The sequence below is a fragment of the Pteropus medius genome, unplaced genomic scaffold (assembly GCF_902729225.1).
Source record: "Pteropus medius unplaced genomic scaffold, Ma_sr-lr_union100, whole genome shotgun sequence".
Lineage (NCBI taxonomy): Eukaryota > Metazoa > Chordata > Mammalia > Chiroptera > Pteropodidae > Pteropus > Pteropus medius.
This window is the reverse complement of record NW_024347793.1, coordinates 655,117-674,809: the sequence shown is the minus strand read 5'-3', so window position 1 is coordinate 674,809 and position 19,693 is coordinate 655,117. Positions and strand designations below refer to the sequence as shown.

The 19,693-nt window shown below is 59.6% G+C and overlaps 3 protein-coding genes across 12 annotated transcripts in view; all 3 read left to right on the top strand.

The window, feature by feature from the left end:
- Positions 1–2,849: 2,849 nt before the first annotated feature.
- On the top strand, positions 2,850–5,148 carry LRG1 (leucine rich alpha-2-glycoprotein 1). 2 transcript variants are annotated; one of them, XM_039878403.1, is made up of 2 exons: positions 2,850–2,962; positions 3,709–5,148. In XM_039878403.1, the coding sequence occupies exons 1-2, from the start codon at positions 2,931–2,933 to the stop codon at positions 4,766–4,768; spliced, it is 1,092 nt and encodes a 363-aa protein (XP_039734337.1). In that variant the 5' UTR covers positions 2,850–2,930; the 3' UTR covers positions 4,769–5,148. The 2 variants fall into 2 exon arrangements, with proteins under 2 accessions (XP_039734337.1, XP_039734338.1); XM_039878404.1 differs by lacking the exon at positions 2,850–2,962 and adding an exon at positions 3,386–3,546.
- Positions 5,149–6,178: 1,030 nt separating this feature from the next.
- On the top strand, positions 6,179–13,462 carry PLIN5 (perilipin 5). 4 transcript variants are annotated; one of them, XM_039878401.1, is made up of 9 exons: positions 6,179–6,320; positions 6,648–6,726; positions 7,047–7,128; positions 7,922–8,046; positions 8,968–9,050; positions 9,438–9,621; positions 10,633–10,832; positions 12,026–12,142; positions 12,431–13,462. In XM_039878401.1, the coding sequence occupies exons 3-9, from the start codon at positions 7,079–7,081 to the stop codon at positions 12,968–12,970; spliced, it is 1,299 nt and encodes a 432-aa protein (XP_039734335.1). In that variant the 5' UTR covers positions 6,179–6,320; positions 6,648–6,726; positions 7,047–7,078; the 3' UTR covers positions 12,971–13,462. The 4 variants fall into 4 exon arrangements, with proteins under 4 accessions (XP_039734335.1, XP_039734333.1, XP_039734336.1 ...); XM_039878399.1 differs by having other exon boundaries at positions 7,851–8,046; XM_039878402.1 differs by having other exon boundaries at positions 6,208–6,256; positions 6,647–6,726.
- A 1,992-nt stretch (positions 13,463–15,454) lies between these two features.
- PLIN4 (perilipin 4) overlaps positions 15,455–19,693 on the top strand; it is a 10,288-nt gene continuing 6,049 nt past the window's right edge. The window contains exons 1-5 of one of the 6 annotated variants that reach the window (XM_039878394.1): positions 15,455–16,060; positions 16,152–16,219; positions 16,646–16,793; positions 17,584–17,645; positions 19,349–19,674. In XM_039878394.1, the coding sequence (XP_039734328.1) occupies positions 16,169–16,219; positions 16,646–16,793; positions 17,584–17,645; positions 19,349–19,674 (587 nt within the window). In that variant the 5' untranslated portion in view covers positions 15,455–16,060; positions 16,152–16,168. Of the gene's footprint in view, positions 16,061–16,151; positions 16,220–16,645; positions 16,794–17,583; positions 17,646–19,348; positions 19,691–19,693 lie in introns of all 6 variants that reach the window. The other 5 variants (XM_039878392.1, XM_039878393.1, XM_039878398.1 and 2 more) reach the window with 5 other exon arrangements.

Genomic DNA, 19,693 nt, shown 5'->3' with positions numbered 1-19,693 from the left:
TATGTGTAATGAAGAAAAATCAAGATAATGTGCTAGGAAGGAGTGACTGGGGGTGGTGTTGGTCAAGGAGGGCCTGCTGGAGGAGGTGACCTTTGAGCTGAGACAGGACAGGACGGGTGAGAAGGGGGAAATCCTGGGGAGATGTGCAGAGAGAGCATCCAGGTAGAAGAAACAGCCAGTGCAAAGGGCCCGCGGTGGGAACTCTTGGAGGAGGGGCAAGGAGGCCAGTGTGGCTGGAGTAGACGGGGAGGGGGAGCAGGTCGAGATGGGAGGAAGGGGAGGGCAGGTTCCCAAGTAGACAGAGCCTCTCAGTTGAGGAGTACAGTTTCTTTCATTGTGGTAAAATACGCATAAATACACATAAATTCAAATGTACCGTTTGAACCATTTTTATGTGTTCAGTTCAGTGGCATGAAGTCCATTCACCTTGTTGTACAGCCATCCCCACCATCCGTCTCCAAAACTCTTGCATATTCCCAAACTCAAACTCCTTCTTCCATTAAACACCAACTTCCCTTCCTACCCCCGCTCCCCCAGCCTTATGAATTTAAGTGGGACAGGAAGCCATCAGAGGATTTTAAGCCAGGGACATGATCTGATTTCATTTTAAGAGATCACTTTAACATGTTGTTACAGCTCAACCCCTCCAGCCCCTGTTTATTGAGCACCTACTGTGTGTTGGGCTCTGGGGATACAGCAGTGAATAAGAGACATCCGGTACCCCACCCGGTACCCCTTGTCATGGGGGAAAGTGATAATAAACAAAGAAACACAAAACACTGTGACGGCATCTAACGGCTCCTCCTGAACCTTTGTGTGTGTGTTTTCAGCGTGAAATATAATTGACATATACAACATTGTGTAAGTTTCAGGCGCACGGCTTGACGACTCGATCTACGCACATATCGCGAGATGATCACAACAGTCACACACCCATTACCTCGCAGAGTTACCTTTCTGTATGTGTGGTGAGAACATTTACGATCTACTTCCTTAGCACCTCTCAGGTACACGATACAGTATTGTTACCTATAGTCACCATTAGATCTGACCGTTACATCCCCAGAATTTACTCATCTTATAACTGCAAGTTGGTACCTTTTTACCACCATCTCCCCGTTCACCTTGCCCCCTGCCTGGCCCCTGGCAAAAATCATTCGACTCTCAGTTTCTATGAGTTTGGTTTTTTCAGATTCCACATATAAGATCATATAGTAGTTTTCCATGTCTAACTTACTTCACCGAGCATAATGCCCTCAAGGTTCATCTATGTTGTTGTAAACGGCAGGATTTGCTTCTTTTTTATGACCGAGCGATACTCCTGTGCGTGTGTGTGTGTGTGTGTGTGCATGTGAGCACGTGTGCGTGAATAATGCTGCAAGGAGCATAGAAATGCAGATATCTCGAGATAGTGATTTCATTTACTTCGGATAAATACCCAGAAGTGGAATTATTGGATAGTGTAACAGCCCTATTTTTAATTTTTTAAGGAACCCCCATACCGTTTTTCATAGCAGCTGCACCAATTTACATTCCCACGAACAGAGGGCGGGTGCCTTTTTCTCTACATCCTCGCCAACACTTGCTACTTCTTGTGTTGTTGATAAAAGCCATTCTGACGGGGTTAAGGTGCCATCTCATTGTGGTTTTGACTTGCATTTCCCTGATGATCAGTGATGTTGAGCATCTTTTCATGCATGTGTTGGCCATGTATATATCTTCTTTAAAAGAGTCTCTATTCAGGTCCTTCGTTCATTTGTGTGTGTGTCTGTTTTGTGCGTGTGTCTCTGCAGGTCTGCCATCCTCTCCCGTGTGTCCTGCTCTGTGTCTCTGTCAGGCTCTGTCTATGTATTTTCACCTGTCTCTGTGTCAGTATCTGTGTCTATGGAGTCGTTCTTTAACTGTGCTTGTCGGTGTCAGCCTTTGTATTTTTCTCTGAGCTGATGTGTCCACTAAGACAAAACTCACTCATCCTCACAGATGAATAAAGACAAAACCCTTCAGAGATGGGGCTGGGGAGAAGAGGCACGACAGAAGCCCTGGCTGCAGGTAAATATAACAGCACACCTGAATGTTTCGCACTCGAGAAGAATGAAAGCGCTGAGTAGCCAAACCCATGATATGCAGCCAAAGCCGTTCTCAAAGGGAAATGTGTAGCCTCCGAATGCACTTATTAGAAAACCAGAACGATCCAAAACGAATAGTGCGTCAGCTTCAGACGAAGAAAGAAAGAGCAGACAGGGCCCTCGGAGACTGAGTTCTACTTCACAGATGGGGAAACAGAGGCCAAGGAAAGTGAAGTCTCGTGTTCACAGTCACAGAGCAAAGCAGTCCTAGAGCGGCTGAGGTTCAGAACCAGGCTGGCCCCATCCGGGCCACCGCTCAAAGACTGCAGAGGCTTCTGGCATCACTCGCTTTTGACCTCTCTTTTTTAAAAATTATTTCAATAAAAATATATTCAATAACGAATATGTCATGAATTCAAGACAAGTACTTTTTGTTCTTTTCATTGCGCCTCCTGGTGGCTCAAGTGTATCGTAAATACTGCATCTTGCTCAAAGAGCTGTCCTCATCTGCCAGGACTGGCACCTTGCAAGCGAGGAGCGGGGATTCAGCCCCAGGGACTCTTGGGTAGCCACTCCTGAAAAGCACAAATCAGGGGAAGGAAAACTGGGCAGAGCCATGCCGAGAAGGTGCGGGCAGCCTCTCCGCTGTCCTAGCCCTGCCAGGAAATAATTTTGCAATCCCGGCCCCTCCTTTTCCCCTGCGTGGCTCAGGTTCAGGCCCTATCGGGAACAGGATGTGGGTGGGGACTTCCCTATGGTCAGTGCCCCCGCCCACCCCTTCGCACCCTCCCCATCCCCGTCCAGGCAGGTATAAGGCCACCTCACCAGACTCAGGGAACCTGGAAAGGAAACAGAGAGACCACCATGTCCTCTTGGAGCCCAGAGCAAAACCAGAGGTAGGTCCCCAGCCCGCCATTCCTAGGCAGGCTCGAACGACAGGCAGGGCACCGACGTTCCGTCTGCCCAGTGAAGTCACAGGGCCAGATGTGGGCCTGCAGGCTGGAGTGGACCAACGCCCAGGCTCGAACCAGGACAGGCTGGTTCCCACACACCCACTCGCTGATGCATGCCCCAGGCGGGGAGTGGGAGGCCAGCCCCCCCACATCAGAGGCCTGCCGGAGGGCTGGGAGGAGCAGAAGCCCCGGCACTCCAAGGGTGTTGGTGCCAACTGTAACCCACCGATCCCAAGGTCAAACGACCGCCCCCAAAATCTGCTTTGGGCACTTCTCGTGTCCAGAGTCCCGTTTACACCTGGAACCCTGCGGTGCATCTGAGCACCTGCAGCGAGATAGACCTGGATGCAGACATCCTAACCTGGTCGGGTCAGGGCTGGACAGGACGGGGAAGAGCTCAGAGCGGGAAACTGAGAGTTCTGCTTGGGAAGGTCAGAGAAAGCTCCATGGGAAAAGGGGCATCGGAGCTGGGGGTTTTGCAGGATAGTAGGAGTTCACTGGCTCTGCCTTCAAAACATGGAGAGGAGGTGAGTGCACTCGTCGAGGGGAGCAGTCAGGTGGCACGGCCCGAGGTGGTGGAAGCGGGGAGGGGAAGAAGCGGGCAGAACCGGGCAGAACCGGGCACACGCTCACGGAGCTGGGTATATTTTCATTCTGGCTCATTAAGCACCTTCTGTCATTGCCTGCAGCCCAGGAGGCCTGGACCCCCATCTTTCTAGAACCCTGTTCCTGCTGCTACTAATTGTGGCCCCCTCTGCCCAGGGGGTCATCCCAAACCCCGAAGCCTGCCAGGTGTTCCAGTCAGATAACGGCAGCTCTGTCAACTGCTACCCGCCTGCCAAAGTCCCCCTGCAGCTCCCAGCCGACACCATCTTCCTGTCTGTGGAGTTCTTGAACGTCACACAGCTGCCACCCGACTTCCTCCAGGGTGTCTCCAACCTCCAGGAACTGCACCTCTCCAGCAACGGGCTGGAGAGCCTCGCGGACAAGTTCCTGCTGCCTGTGCCTCAGCTGAAGGTGCTCGATCTGACCCGCAACGCTCTGAGCCGGCTGCCCGCCGGCCTCTTCCAGGTCTCGGCCGCCCTCCACACCCTGGTGCTGACGGAAAACCAGCTACAAAGCCTGGAGGCCTCCTGGCTGCTCGGCCTGAAAGCCCTCGGACACCTGGACCTGTCTGGGAACCGCCTCCGGACGCTGCCCCCTGGGCTGCTGTCCAACTTCACCGACCTGCGCATCCTTGACCTTGGCAATAACCAGCTGGAGACCTTGTCCCCTGACCTTCTGAGGGGACCCCTGAAGTTGGAACGGCTGCACCTGGAGGGTAACAGACTGAGGGCACTTGAAAAGGGGCTGCTGGCGCCTCAGCCTAACCTGCGCCACCTCTTTCTAAGTGACAACCAGCTGGCCGCGGTGGCAGCAGGTGCCTTCCAAGGTCTGAAGCAGCTGGACATGTTGGACCTCTCCAACAACTCACTGACCAGCGTGCCCAAGGGGCTCTGGGCATCTGTGGGGCAGCCCGGGGCAGCCCGGGACATGAAGGACGGCTTCGACATCTCTGGGAACCCCTGGGTCTGTGACCAAAACCTGGACGACCTCTATCAGTGGCTGGTGGCCAATAAAGACAAGATGTTCTCCTCCAACGCCACTCACTGCGCCGAGCCTATGGCCGTGAAGGGCCACACGCTCCTGGCTGTGGCCATGTCCCGTGCGAAGCCTGAGGCCGGGGCGGAGACGGGGGTGGCGGCCTAGCAGAACACCACACCCCACTAGGCAACTAACACCCCTTTTTGAGGGTGAGGCCGGCTTTCCATAGTTACCAGACCCATCTGGCCCACGCTTTCCGAAACCCCCCTTAGGCGCCCCGGCCACCCTGCCTTCGCTCCAGCTGCACCCCCTTCTAGGAACGGCTCCCCAGTGACCAGATGGCTTGCCCTCCCGGCTCCCTCAGCTCCCCTGCCCTCCGTCTGGCCCAGCCCTGGTCACACCGGGGCTGTCCCTGTCTGGCTCTGTCTCCTTCGGTTTGGGGGTCTCTCTGAGCACAGAGCCTGGGGCCAAGCTGCCTCTTACTCAACACTTAGTTAGGGGTCAGACCCCAGAGGTTTAATAAATGTCGAACAGAATTGGACAAATTGGCTTCCACTGTGTTCCTGCATCTCCTAAGTCGACTTCCTGGGTCTCTGGGAAGAAGGAGGAGGAAAGAGGAGGCATGACCGGGGCCCTGGGGTGCGGGACGTGAAATCCCAAATGGATGGCAATTGGGATCTGACGGCCCCTGGCTGCTCCTCCAACTCCTCCATCCTGAGGCTTGACTGAAAATAAAACCCTGACCATTGCCCAGGGTGTCATTTTACTGGTGGGTTCCTGCCAGAGCTTGTGTCCTGGGGAAGGTTTAAATTAAACCAGATTGCTTCAGGTCTCCAAACAATTTGTCATGCTGGCCTCTGATAACCCAGGGGACAGCCACCCGGGACAGGCGTGGGCAGGCTGGATGAGGCTGAACAGATGGGCAGAGGCCCAGGGGACTGTGTTCTCACAACTCAGAACCCAGGGCCACCTGCCGGAACAATGCCGGGTATGGCAGGGGCAGGATCTGATCTGGCGGACCCCGGGGTGTTGGGGCCATGCTCAGGGTTTTCGGGCCCCGGTTAGGAGTGCCATGCCCAGGTTGGTGGTCATTCCAGGCATGATGATGAAAGCCCGCTTCTGGAGCCTGGCAGAGTTGGGTTTGAATCAAATCCTTCAGTCGATGTGGGACCCAGGACAAGTGGTTTAAGCATTCTGAGCCTCGATTTGCTCATCTGTAAAACGGAATCGGAGCAAATGAGCTGGCCTGGCTCCTGGTTTAGTTAAGCCACAGCTTTAAAAAAAAATAGAAAGACCTTGAGGACTTGCCCAAGGTCATTCGGCGAAGGGGTGGGGGCTGTGATCGCCATCCGCTGTCTCCGCAGCAACTGCAGCTAGGGTGGCAGATAGCCAAACCTGGCCAACAGAAGTAGCTCGATCTTTGAGTAGCCGGCGTCCTTTCCGTTGCTATGGCAACCACGGAGCGCTTCGGGAGCCCCAAGACCTTGTGAGGGAGGCCTGGAGCACGCCCCCACACGGCCTCTCCCCATTGGTAGGTCTCGGAGGCTCCGCCCCCCGAGCCGCTATAAGGCAGGCGGGGCCGGCAGTGGGCGGAGACTGGAGCCCGAATCTGGGGTCCGCGACCGCGCGAGGGAGCTGAGGCTGCACGCACCCGTGAGTGCCACGCGGGTGGTTGGTGTCCAGGAGCATCCCGCAGGCCCAGGGCCCTCCGGATCGGGTCAGGATGGGCGAGGGTCCAAAGGCGTGCGGAGGGGAGGGGGTTGACAGGCCGGAGCAGGTGGCTGAGACCCTTGGCCCAGTTGGCTGAAGGTCCAGGACCCAGTTGGACTGGGACCACGGCTCTGAAAGCGGAGGTGGGGGTGGGGCGTGGGGACAGAGGATGAACTGCAGGTGGGCAATCTGAAATCGAGCTCCCTGCTCTGAGCTGGCTTAAGCGGAGTGACCATGGGCCCCGCATGGACTTGCTGCGTGCCTCAGTTTCTTGGACTGTCAAACGGACTGCGGGCTTATCAGGATTCCGCACTTACCACCTGCATTCCTGCAGGGGCTGCTTGTGCATTGTGTCCGGAGCAAGGGCATCAGGGACCTCCCCTACTTTGCAGAAGAGGAAAGAGCCCAGAGAGGTAAGGGCACTTGCCCAAAGTTGCACAGCAAGTCACGGCAGGATTCAAACCCGGGTCTTTCCCCCCAACCCATGCGTTGAATCTCTGCAGCGCCTCCACCTCGCCAGAAGTTCTCTGGTGTGCACGCACTGTGCACAGAGCCCTGTGCCCCCCATGGCACTTCGAAGTTGGTATTATCATCATCCCATTTTTACGATGAGGAAACTGAGGCCCCATGACTTGCCAGAGTCACAGAGCCCGGCCAGACAGAACCCAAGGCCTGGGTGGGGGCTGGGAGGGCTGACATGCAGAGGCCCCCCTCACGCTGTCCTGCTTCCCAGGGTGACCCTGTTTGCAGCAGGCATGTCAGAAGATGAGGCGGCTCAGGCCCCTACACCCAGCTCGTGGGAGCAAGATCAGCAGGTGAGGGGCCAAGCCTGGCACGGAGCATGGAAGGGCGGGGGCCAGTCCTTCCCAGGCCAGCCGCGGGCCGGGACCCGCCTCCCGCCTCCCGCCTCCATCTTCACTGCGAGCGTCTGGCTCTGAGGGCATTCTGGACCGCGGAGGGGGCTGACATCTCTGCACCTCCTACCCATTTCCCAGAGGGACACATGAGGCCCGGGGAGGGGAGCGACTCCCAGCACACCTGGCCGGCTTACCTGGCCTCTGCCCACTCTGTTTCTGTGTCAACCATCGTGGCCTCTTGCCGACAACAACGGCTTCAGTCACAGCAGCTCCTCTGCATCGGTCGCCGTTCTAAGGGCTTCCCATACCTGGGAAACTAGAATCCCCATCACAGCCCTAGAAACCCACTTGACGGATGGGGAAACAGAGGCACCAAGCCACTCACTCACTCGCCCAAGCTCACACAGCTTGGAGGCGGCCAAACCAGCACTAACGCAGGCAGCGTGGCCCGAGGCCGTGCCCTTGGCCGCCAGATGCTTTCCGAACCTTTCATGCTGTGTGTGCTTTTGAGAACGGAGCCCGCGAGCACCTTCACCTGGATTCCCCCGCCAGGTGCTCAGTGCAGTTTCCTCCAATCCTCTTGCCCAACCTCACTCTGGGCCATAGAGAGGAAGTGGGCCGAGATATGCTGAGCCTCCCAGCTCCCCTGGGGGCCTCTCTGACGCCGCCCCTTCCCGCAGAACGTGGTGCAGCGCGTGGTGGCCCTGCCGCTGGTCAGGGCCACGTGCACCGCAGTCTCCGATGCTTACAGCGCAGCCAAGGACAAGCACCCGCTGCTGGGCTCTGCTTGCCGCCTGGCCGAGCACTGTGTGTGCAGCCTCACCACCAGTGCCCTAGACCACGCCCAGCCACTGCTCAGCCACCTGCAGCCTCAGCGTGAGTCCCCCGGCCCGAGGGTCCGGTGGTTGCCCCCGCGTCCCACCCTCTTACGTTCCATCTGCATGGCATGCCCTGGGGTGGACCCCCTGACCTGGGCGTCTCCCTCGGCCCTACCCATCCTGTGTGCCTTTAGTCTGTCCACTGCCTGTCCGCCACCCCCTCTTGAGTCATCTATGCTCAGTCCTTCTGCCTCTGCCATCTCTCAATCCCTCTCTGTGCCACCTCCCCTCTACCTGTTGGCTTATGATGTTTGATTGCCTGGCTGTCCACCCTTAGCTGTTTACTGATGGCCCCCTCCTTCTGTCCCCACTCCATCTGTCTCAATATCTTCCTCCCGATTGGCTGGCCTGTTGTGCCTCGGGTCCCCTTTGCCTGCCCAACTCCTGTCCCCCATCTGCACTTCTGCCTCCACCTGTCCTGAGCCCCACCTCTTCCCAGATCAGCTCAGGAGTTCAGCCTGATGGGGAAAGGGAGGCAGAAAGGTTCTTGACCTCCCACCTGGCCCAGGAAGGGGGACACCTGAGGGTCCCAGCTCCGGGCCTCTCCGCCGCCTTCTCAGCCAGCTTGTGTTGACCTTGAGCCTGCTCACTGGGGCATCTGATCCAGGCATGGGTGTGAGGTCACCTTGGTGCTGGTAGAAGCCAATGGCAAGGCAGGGTGGAGAGGGCGGTGGTGACGGGGCCCAGCCTTGTGGGCGCACCCACAACCTTAGGGTCCCCGGTCCCTCCCAGGGGGCCAGCCAGGCCTCCCCCTACCCCCGCCATAGAGAACTTCTTTGATCTCTCTCTACCTCTATCTACCTCTGTCTCTCTCCTCTCTCTCTGCCCCTCCCTCCAGCACTCCCTCCCTCTCTCTCTCTCTGTGCCCCCATGTCCCTGTCACCTCCCAATTCTCCACCCCCACTCTCTCACCCTCCAGTGTCCACCATGAATGACCTCGCCTGCAGGGGCCTGGACAAGCTGGAGGAGAAGCTGCCCTTTCTGCAGAAACCTTCGGAGATGGTACCTGCACCACCAGACTGTGGATCTGCAGCGGGGGGCAGGGGGGGAGGTGGGGGAGGGAAGGCCGCCCCTTCCCAGACCCAGGCAATACCCCTGGCCAGCCTGACTCCGGGGCCAGATCAGGCTTTGGTCAACTCAAAAAACACCCACTAGATTAAAATCGTCGGCACCCACATTTACAGAGCACTTAATGCGTGCCAGTGATGCTAGCACCCCCTTCGAGGAGGAAGAGGTCTTATTTCTCCCCAATTTATAGAGGGGAAATTGAGGCCCAGAGCCAGGAAGGAGCCAGGGATCCTGACCCCCCACCCAAGGGAACTGAGGGGTCAAGGAGGGAAGCTGGACACCGACGGAGCCTAGATGAGCAACCCCCTTCCCCGCCACCAGGTGGTGACCTCAGCCAAGGATGCGGTGACCAGCGGTATGACTGCCGGCGTGGTGGGCCTGGCTCGGCAGAGCCGGCGCTGGAGCGTGGAGCTGAAGCGTTCCATGAGCCACGCTGTGGACGTCGTGCTGGGCAAGTCGGAGGAGCTGGTGGACCACTTCCTGCCCATGACGGAGGAGGAGCTCGGTGAGGCCTGTGTCCCCATCCCCACCCCGTCCCGCCCCAAACCCTCCTGCCCAGGGCCTATCCCCGGAGGCCACAGGGCAGAGAGCTTTGAGATTCACTCAAGGCCACATGGCAGATCAGCAGGAAACGAGGAGCTGGGGCCCCGCCCTGACTGCCCGCTCTGCTTCCGTGGCCCCCCAGCTTGCACCCTGCTAGAAACCAGACCATCCGGACCCCAAGAGTATAAGCAGCCGATAGACTGGAGAGTTGTGATCTCAAACTGGTGGCCCTGTATGATCTGGCCTGTACGATGCCTTTTCGATGTTTAGATTCATCACATGCTTTTAATAATCAGATTGTGCCCTACAAATCCCGATTTCTGGCTTACCTTGAAAAACTAGACGCTGCGTTGAATAGCGATTGCCCTTTAGCACAGTTCCTCACACCACACCTTTCTGCGTTCTAATCTCGTCAGCTGGCCCCTAAGGCGACCTGGCTCGGTCTCCACTGCTTTATGGCACTCGTTCCTCAGCAGACAGGCTGTGGAGCACCTACCGTGGGCCGGGCACTTGTGATGTAACAGGCAGGTTAGCGGAGTGGTTAAGAATAGTCTAGAGCAGCGGTCCCCAACCTTCGTGGCACCCGGGACCAGTGCTCCCATGAGAATCTAAGGCTTCATGACCTGAGGCAGGGCTGAGGCGGTGATGCTGGCTCCTGCATCGCTCACCTCCTGCTGTGCGGCCCAGGGGGTTGGGGACCCCTGGTCTACAGCCAGAGTGCCTGAGTTCAAATCCCGGGTCTGCCTTTTGCACACTATGGGACTTCATCTGTCTCTCTCTGCCTTAGTTTTCCCCATCTGTGAAATGGGGCTAATAGTACCTACATCATAGGGTTTAGGGGAGATTGAGTGAGCTGGTATCGATAAAGGGCAACTGTACCTTTGGGAGCCCATGGGCTCGTCCGCTCAGAAGGAAGGCGAGCAGACGTGGAGAGGGTGTCCGCGCTGACCCTCTCTCCCCACCCACCCTCCAGCGGCGCTGGCTGCCGAGGCTGAGGGCCCAGAGGTGGGCTCCGTGGAAGAGCAGAGGAGACGTCAGGGCTACTTTGTACGCCTGGGCTCCCTGTCAGCACGGCTCCGCCACCGGGCATATGAGCACTCTCTGGGGAAACTGAGGCAGAAGAAACACCACGCCCAGGACACACTGGCCCAGCTGCAGGAGACACTGGAGCTGGTGAGAGCCCTCTGTCCGCCCCTGGCCCGCGAAGCAGGCCAGTAAGCATGCACTGAGGACCAGCTGAGTCCCTGGTCCCCTGCTGGTCTGAAGAGGGAGGCAGAAGTGGGCTCCGCTTCCTCCAGCCGTGTGTGTTCAGGGCTGGGGCGGAGAGGGGTCTGGGGCTGGGGGAGCTCGGGGGCGCCAAGGCTCAGCCTGGGGAGCAAGGGAGGGTTCGTAGAGGGGGGAAGTAGGAGCTAGTATTTACAGGTAGTTAAGGTGGGTCGAGAGAAGAAGGCGACTTCCCTCGCTCCCGTCACCCATCCCAGTACTTCAGGGTTCAGCTCACACCCAGCTTCTTCCCGCATCGTTCATTGTCCCTGCTCCAAGGGAACATGACAGCTCCTGCCGACTGGCCCTGATAGGTTCAGACGCCCCCAACCTGCTCACCTCACGTCCCCGTCTTTTCCCGCCCTCCCACATCGGACACAGCAGCCAAACGGTTGGCTCTGCACAGGTCTATCCTGAATCCGCCCACATCTCCCCGCTCCTCCTCCACCTGGCCCATCCCGGACCCAGACTGTCCTCCCCACGGCAACCGCCAGAGGTCGCGCGTGAGCACCCAAATCGGTGTATTTCCCTGAGTGTGATGTCCTCAAGGTTCACCCATGTTGTGTGTCAGAATTTCCTTCATCTTTATGGTTCAATAATATTCACAATTTATTTTATGCATCTTCTAATACCTGTCCTATCCTGAGTACGGAGTCACAGTGGCCTCTTCAGGACACTCACAGCCCAGTTAGGGGGATCAGGGTCATGACAAGGAACACAGCAGGTGCTGTGGGACCCAGAAGAGGGATACACTCAGTCAGGCGGGGGAGGATGGAATGCTTCCTGGAGGAGGTGACGTCTATATTAATACTTGAACTGGAATGACCCGGGCAGGGGGCTGGGGTGGAGGGAGGCGTGCATCTGGCAGAGGGACCAGCTCGAGCGAAAGCCTTGCTGTGAGTCTGAGCTTCAGGGGAACCACAGGTCGCGGGTTCTGGCTGAGGGTACGCAATGGGACAGGCTGGCCAGGCCAGCTCAGCAGGTGCCGGAGGCTGCACACTGCCGTGTTCCCTAAATGCTTATTAGGGCCAGATCCAGGCTAGGTTTGGTCCCGGCTCCTCCGCATGCTCCAGCTATGCCTGTCACTGGCCTCATCCCCACAGATCAACCTTGTGCAGTGTGGGGTGACCCCTACCACCCCGGCCCGCCCCGGGAAGGTACACGAGCTGTGGGAGGACTGGACTCTGCGGCCCCTGGAGAACGGCCGTCGCCGCAGCCAGGTAGGGCGCTGGGGGGAGGGCGGGGGGTGGAGGGTGGTTCTCCGTCTGCCCGGGGTCGCCAGGGGCCAGATAGCTGTCTCCAACCAATTGCTGAGGTCAGCTGGTTGGAGTGTCCACGGGGGAAACGGAGGCAGGGCTTGGTCTCGCTGTGTCCATGGAGGAAACCAAGGCGGCGAGACAGTCCCGTTGTGTCTATGGGGAAACTGAGGCAAGGCGGCAAGCCAGGCACGTGTCCATCCGGGGTACTGAGGCCTCGCCGCTCCGGCCCCCGCCCCCCGGCCCCCGCAGGCGGAGCTGGAGATGCTGGTGCTGTCCCGGAGTCTGATGCGGGAGCTACAGAGCGCGGTGGACGCGCTGGAGAGCAGCGTGCGGGGGCTGCCCCCCGGCGCCCAGGAGAAGGTGGCCGAGGTGCGGCGCAGCGTGCACGCCCTGCAGGCCGCCTTCGCCGACGCGCGCTGCTTCGGGGACGTGCCGGCGGCGGCGCTGGCTGAGGGCCGGGGCAACGTGGCCCGGGCCCACGCCTGCGTGGACGAGCTGCTGGAGCTGGTGGTGCAGGCGGTGCCGCTGCCCTGGCTCGTGGGGCCCTTCTCGCCCATCCTCGTGGAGCGGTCCGAGCCCCCGGCCGACCTGGACACCCTGGTGGACGAGGTGGTGGGGGGCCCCGATGCCCGCTGGGCGCACCTGGACTGGCCGGCCCAGCAGAGAGCCTGGCAGGCGCAGCACCGGGACGGGACGGACCTCCCAGGGGACATTCCCGAGGAGCCCGAGCCCGAGCCTGAGCCCCCCAGCCGCCCCAAGCACACCCTGATGCCGGAGCTGGACTTCTGACCGCACGGGGGCTCAGCTCAGCACCGCCCCAGGCAGCCGTAGGCCCCGAGATGCCGGCTGCCCCCTAGTGGCCATGCGGAAGCACTCACAACGGATGCCTTGACCCTGGCCCAGGCACGGAGCTGGATATTGGGGTCCGAATGCAGAATCTAGACCAGCTTCACTGATACCAGATCCTCCCCAAACATTTCCCTTGAACCTACGAAGACTCGAACCTAACTCAGGTCGGACTAGTCGGAGCTGGGTTCACCTGTCTGCGGTCTCCTGTTCCCCGACTCCAAGGAGCTGATCAAAACTCAGAGAAACACACATTTCACCCAGTGCCTTCCATTTGGGGATTTGGAAAGCGAGCACCCCCTGCTCCCCAACTTGTACATCCTGGACTAAGGGGTCCCCAGAGTCACCAGGCTGCACCAGCTGGGCCTGCCGGACCCACTTGTTTTACCGTTTGGTGTTTGCACTCCGGAATAAAGGTGCTTCATGTTGTTCAAAGGCCCGTGGCCTCTGTTCTGTCCAGGATGAGGCTCAGCTGCAGGGTGCTGGGCCCTCAGAGGTGTTGGCTTTGAGATTCAGAAGGAGTGGTGGCCCCAACCAGCTTGCCATCCTGTCTGTACTTCCACCATTAGTACCCAGACCACCTGAGTTAAGCATTGCCCCTTCACACTTCCCAGAGCAGAGGTTCACACTTTAGTATAAATGAATTTCTTGGAACCTGCAGGGAGCAGGCACATGAGGATGGAGAAGTCAGATGGGTCGGCCCCTCCTAGGCCCACCTCCCTGGACCCGCAGGAGCTGATCTCGCAGTGGCTCCTCCACTGGTCAGGATGGGAGAGACAGAAGCAGGGCGAGGGCCACGGGCCCGGTCTCGTGGGGGCCTTCTTACCCTCTGACCACATTCTTGGCCGCCCCTCACTCCCCAGTGGCCAGGCGGGGTGTTGGGAAACCAGTCTGATGCGGTGAGGTCAGGGTGGCCCCTGGCTTCCCTGGAACCCCGCCAGGGGCAGCTCTGGGAGCCCCGGCCACTTGCCGCTGGCCAGACTCGCCTTCCTGGCCCTGCTCAGGAAACTCCCAGAGTCCCTGTCGCCCTGGGGTTGCGTCCCAGCCTTGCCTGGAAGTAGGTGGGCAGGCGACTTCCCCTCTCCAACCCTGCTTTCCCCTCTGTGAAATGGGTATGGAACTCGTGGGGCAGCTGTGCCCAATCCAATCAGCTCCTCTCCCCCAGCAGCTGGTAGGGAATGAACAATCCATTCGTTTGTTCATTCAACAAATACAGAGCACCTGCTGCGTGCCAGGCAATTCGCCTTGGGGACACGGCAGTGAGCAAATCAAATAAAAATCCCGCCCTCTGTGACCTGGTGACACAGTAGGAGACAGGTGACGAATAAGAGAAAGAAATAAATTACTTTTCTTAGTGTTAGTAAAATGATGAGAAAAACAAAAGGGAAAGATGTTGGGGAGCGTGTGGGGGTACGAGGAGGGGTGTATATTTTTAAATAGGACAGGGGATCCAGGAAGGCCTCTCTGAGGAGGTGACGTGTGAGCAAAGACTGAAAAGCATTCCAGGTGGGAGGCACAGCCTGTGCCAAGGCCCTGGGGCAGGGCCGAGCCTGGCCTGTTGGAGGAGCAGCGAGGAGGCCCGTGCAGCTGGGGCAGAGGGAGGAGGGGAGGGCAGGGAGGGGACGGGCAGGTCCTGGGTCACGGGGTGCACTTGTGCCTTTACCCCAAGGGAGGTGGGAGCCCGGGAGGGCTGGCTGTGTGTGGGCGCAGAGGGAACAAGACCTGACTTGGTGTTCACAGTCATCTTTCTTTTTGCTTGGTCCCCTCCGCCTTGCTGCTCTGTGGCAGCTCTGCAGGGAGGGAGGGGCGCACCCACCCCCGCTGCCACCTTTACGAGGAGTTGGATGGAGGAGCGAGGCCGAGGGACCACCCCCTTTTGTTCCCCAACTGTTTGGCACACACAGTGACAGCTCCAAGGAGATGACCCGGGGATCATCAGGCACAGCGGCCAAACCCTCCCTTCTCCCAGCTCAGTGCCCAGAGCCGCCAACACGCAAGGGGACAACAGCCCGGGGGGGGCGTGACGGTCACTCTCCTGCTCATCTGCACCCCCACCCACAGATGGCCCACGCTGCACACGGGCTCCGGGTCTGCGTTCAGATCCTCTCTCGGGCACTGCCTGGCTCTGTGGCCACAGGCACAGGATGCCTCCTCCAGGAAGCTGCTTTGGGTTGGCCTGACTCTCATTCCCGTTCGTGCTCTGTCCTGGTCTACCTTTGGGCCCGTTCTCAAGGAAGTCCCTTTCGAAGACAGGATCCCTCCCTGCTCAGGACGGGCTTTGCTTCTCTCTGCCTGGACAATGCGAAGCGAACATCTGTTGAGCACCTGCTGGGCAGCAGGCACTGGGGCAAACAGGTCACATGTGTGACCTCACTGCGTGTTCACAACACCACCGCGACTGGTCCATTTAGCCAAACATAATAAAATGCCGCCGGCGCGCCAGGCTCTGCTCCGTCGCGAGGGGCGCGGGGAGCTTGGGAGCAGCGTGGAGGTCTGGGGGAGCGCGCTGCGGGCAGTGGGCGTGGCTCATGCAAAGGCCCTGAGGCAGGACTGTGGCTGGAGACTTGGAGGAACGGCGCGGAGGGCCCTATGAGCGAGGGGAGCGCGGGAGGAGACAAAGGCAGGAGGAAAGCAGGATATGTGGGCCACGGCGAGGAGTCTGGAAGGGAAACTGAGGCCAGGGTGTCCCAGCAGAGATGTGAACCGTGCCAACCGGCCGCGAGGGCACGTAGGCTGTGTCTCAGGGACACCGGATGGCCCGTGAATCACTCGGCCTGGCGGGGTGAGAGCAGTGGGCAGAGGCAGGCCAGTACCGAGAGCAGGCGAAAGGTGCTGGGCTCGGGGCCCACGCGGGGCAGGCCAGCAGGCACGTGACTGCCAGGGCCCTCCCCCCGCTGGCCACCTGCCTCTGCTGGCCAGGCCCATGCTCCCCCTGACCCTATAAGGCCTGGGAGCTGAAAGTGGAACCAGCTGCCAGCTGCACTGCCAGTCACTCTGAAGGGCCCTCACAGAGGCCAGGGGAGCGACGCCAGGGTGAGGCCGGGTCTCCGGGGGGTGTCCAGGGACTGCCGGGGTGACGGGTGTGGGGAGCCCCCACTCACATGCCCTCTCTGTCCCCTCCCAGAGGCTTAGAGGACAACCATGTCTGCTCAAGAGGAAAGGGGCCGGGAGCCTCCCAAACCCAAGGGCAAGGTGAGGGGAGGGGCGACCCCTGCTGGTGCTGGAGGACTCCCCAAAACCTCGGGAAGGTGACCTCGAGTCGTGGGGTTCAGAGTGGCCTTCCAGGTGGGGTGGGAGGCTCTGAGGGCCCTGGCGCCAAGTCTCCCCTCCTGTCCCAAGCTGGGGTTGGGTGGCCTGTGCGGGTCTCAGCTCCTTCCCCACTGTGTCTTGGCCCCTCTCCGAGCCTCAGTTTCCCCATCTGTGAAACAGAGGCCTTGGGGGGGGCGGGGTCTTAGAGACCCAGAGGACGAATTCCTGTCCCCGGGAGGCTGGCTGCATCTGCCCAGTGCCCAGGCCAGGAAGCTGAGGCTCAGACTCGAGATCACCCAGGAGACCAGGGCTGTCTGAGGCGCCCCCACCTCCGCCCCGCCCCGCTCATGCTGGCCCCTCTCTACTCAGACCCTGGGCAGCTTCCTGGGGTCCCTGCCTGGCTTCAGCTCTGCCCGGAACCTGCTGGCCAGCGCCCACAGCTCAGTGCGGGAGGCCCGGCCAGCCGCTGATCCCGCATCTGCCCCCACCGCCCAGGCTGCCCAGCCCCAGGCCCAGGGTGAGTATACAGCTCTGTAGGATCTGGAGGGCTCAGTTCACATGTTACTGTGTCATCTCAACAGATGCTATGAGGCTGGCGACATTCACTTAGCACCCACTGGGGAAACTGAGGCATATGTCTGGCAAGGGAGTGGCCCAAGGTGGCACAGCCAGCAAGAGCCGGGGTGTAGACACGAGCCTGTCCCCCTGCAGTGCCCCGCATGCTCTCCATCCCACCCCACGCCCACCACGCATTTCCAGTGTCCGTGGTCCAGGGGCTGGGTGTTTGGCAGCTCTGAGCGAACTAGGGACGCAGATCCTGGTTCCCAGACAATGACAGCAACTTGCCTGGAGTGGCACAGCCTGGGGGTCTGCCCATCCTCCACTTACTCTACCAGGTGCTAGGGGCACATGGAGGGGCTGGTGCCAGGGCGCCCAGGCATGGGGTGGCTGCCCGGGCTGGGCCTGGAGCCCTAGGCGGCTGACTTCTGCTCCACACATATCCAGGTCCAAAAGGCAGCTGCCAGCTGCGGTGGGGGGAGGGGCGGCCCCCCACGTGGGCGTCCAGTGCCCAGGACCTGGGCAGAGAAAAAACACCGAAGAGCCCTTGCTATAGGGAGCAAGATGGGTCAGAGGGAGGCAGGGCCATGGCTGTCCGTATCACCTCCTGCTGTCCCTGGCAGGGTGGCTGGGACATTCCTGACCTTTCGAGCTGTGCCCGCTGATTACACAATAGGCACCAGGGTGGCTGATGCCAGCCCGCTCCCCTCAGCCCCCCTGGGGTGCCTGACCGGCTCCTGTCCCCACAGCGGCCACTGACCCGGAGCTGACAGCCAAAGGGGTGGAGAAGCTGCCGCCGCCCGCAGACAAGGTGAGAGGGGTTGTCAGAGCCAGGTCCGATGGCCCCCGCCTCCCTCCAGGGACGTTTTCCTGCCTGCCCAGGGACACGGCAGATGCCCGTGTGTCCCGCTGTGTGACGGGAGGCAGGCCCTGCGCGAGCCTCCACTTCCACCTCTGTGGATGGGCGCAGCCCCGCTGCCCAGCCTGGTCGGGCCCCCAGCCAGGCTTCGCACAGCGTGACCCGAGCAACAGCGACTTGCTGACCATGCGTCAGGCTCTGGGCGACGCGCTTCACACGTGCTGCCCTGTAACCCTCCCACCACCCTGGGAGGGAGGGGGCGGACAGCACCCAGTACCCCACATGTCAGCTGAGGAACAGAGAGGCTGAGCCACTGACCAAAGGTCACACAGCAGGACCCATGGGCAGTCAGAGGCTGAACTACACCCACGCTACGCCCACCCCTGGTCCTGGATAAACGGGGACCGCCCATGTTATGCTGTCCCCAAGGCCGGGCCAGGCAGAGGGGCTGGTGCGAGGCAGCTGAGGCCACAGCGGGGTGGCAGAACCCTGATAGGAACCCACCCCCGACTCCTCGCCCGGCACAGGCCCCCACTCTGGGTTTCTGCATTTCCCTCTGCCCTCAGCTCAGCCAGACCTGAGCACCTCAGGGAGAAGACGCGCTGGGCTCACCCTGGGCAGGCCCTTCCGGCCCAAATTAAAGCCCATCCGCTTCCCGTTCACACGCTCCCCCTCTGCTGCTCCCCTCCACTCGTGAACGGAGCACCTGTTACCTGCAAAGCATTTCAGGCACCTCGACTAGTTTCCCCGACGACCCTGGAAGGAGGTGCTGTTTTAGGACCCATTTTTTAAAACAGGCTCAGGGAGGGGATGTGGCTTGCCAGAGGCCACACAGTGAGTGCGGGAAAGAGCTGGGATTCGAACCTGGGTCTCTGCAGGAACGGAGCCCAAGGTGCCTACTTGATTCGGTGCTGGGCAGCAGACGGGCAGCAAGAATAAAATGTCAGAGCTTTTAAACCTCAGCACTGTGGCCATGGGGGTTGGATCGCTCTTAGGTACTGCGGGGTGTCACGCAGCACCCTGAGCCCTGACCCACTCGACGTAAGCAGTGCTCTCTCCCCCAAGTCATGGCAACCACAGATGGCCCCCAACGTCGCCCGGTGTCCCCGGCTGGGAGCATCACCCCGGCTGGGAGCCACTGAATTAAAAACAGCATACTCGGGCTGAGCCCAGGCCGCGCAACGCTGAGGGCATCACAACCCTTTAGCAGTTTGGTTGAACTCGAGACAATTGCCCTTGGATGGGTCAAAAATGATTAAAATTATCAACCATTTCCTACAGCTCTAACTAATTCTCGTCCCTATACTTTTCCAGGTATTACTTTTCTAAACAGTCATTTCCTCCCCTTAGTTGAATATATCCGTTTCAATAAGCAATTTGGTCTGTCCACTGTGGCAGGGACACCAGGCTCAAATTCTGCCATAAATGAATAGACAATGGCTTGCTGAGCCCAAGGCCAAGGCTCCTTGCCAAGGGTTCCAGAAGTGTTACAGACCCACTTTAGCAATCGGGGATCTATTGAATCAAGGCAATACTCTGATGCCACGTGCATGTCCCTCTGCCCAGGCACGTCAGGAATCAGGCTGACTGAAGTCTGGGCTGTGACAAGCCTCCCAGCCTCTGCTCTTGACCATGTGTGTGTGCTTTCTCATCAGATGACCTCCGGGGCAAAGGACGTGGTGTGCTCCACAATGACCAGGACCAAAGATGCCATCTCCTCCGGGATGGCCAATGTAGTGGACTCAGCTAAAGGCGCGGTGCAGGGAGGCCTCGGCATGACCCGATCTGCACTCACAGGCACCAAGGAGGCTGTGGCCAGCGGGGTCACAGGGGCAGTGGGCGTGGCAAAAGAAGCCATTCACACTGGTGTGGACACCACAAAGACTGTGCTGACTGGCACCAAAGACACAGTGTCCACGGGGCTCACCGGGGCCATGAACGTGGCCAAGGGCGCCGTCCAGACAGGAGTGGACACCAGCAAGACCCTCCTGACCGGTACC

Bases quoted from the DNA above. Each gene is read 5' to 3' on its own strand.
- LRG1 (XM_039878403.1), top strand. From the start codon at position 2,931: ATGTCCTCTTGGAGCCCAGAGCAAAACCAGAG. The intron at 2,963-3,708 runs GTAGGTCCCCAG...CATTGCCTGCAG, and splicing joins AGCCCAGAGCAAAACCAGAG to CCCAGGAGGCCTGGACCCCC.
- PLIN5 (XM_039878399.1), top strand. From the start codon at position 7,069: ATGTCAGAAGATGAGGCGGCTCAGGCCCCTACACCCAGCTCGTGGGAG. The intron at 8,047-8,967 runs GTGAGTCCCCCG...CTCACCCTCCAG, and splicing joins CAGCCACCTGCAGCCTCAGC to TGTCCACCATGAATGACCTC. The intron at 10,833-12,025 runs GTGAGAGCCCTC...TCATCCCCACAG, and splicing joins TGCAGGAGACACTGGAGCTG to ATCAACCTTGTGCAGTGTGG.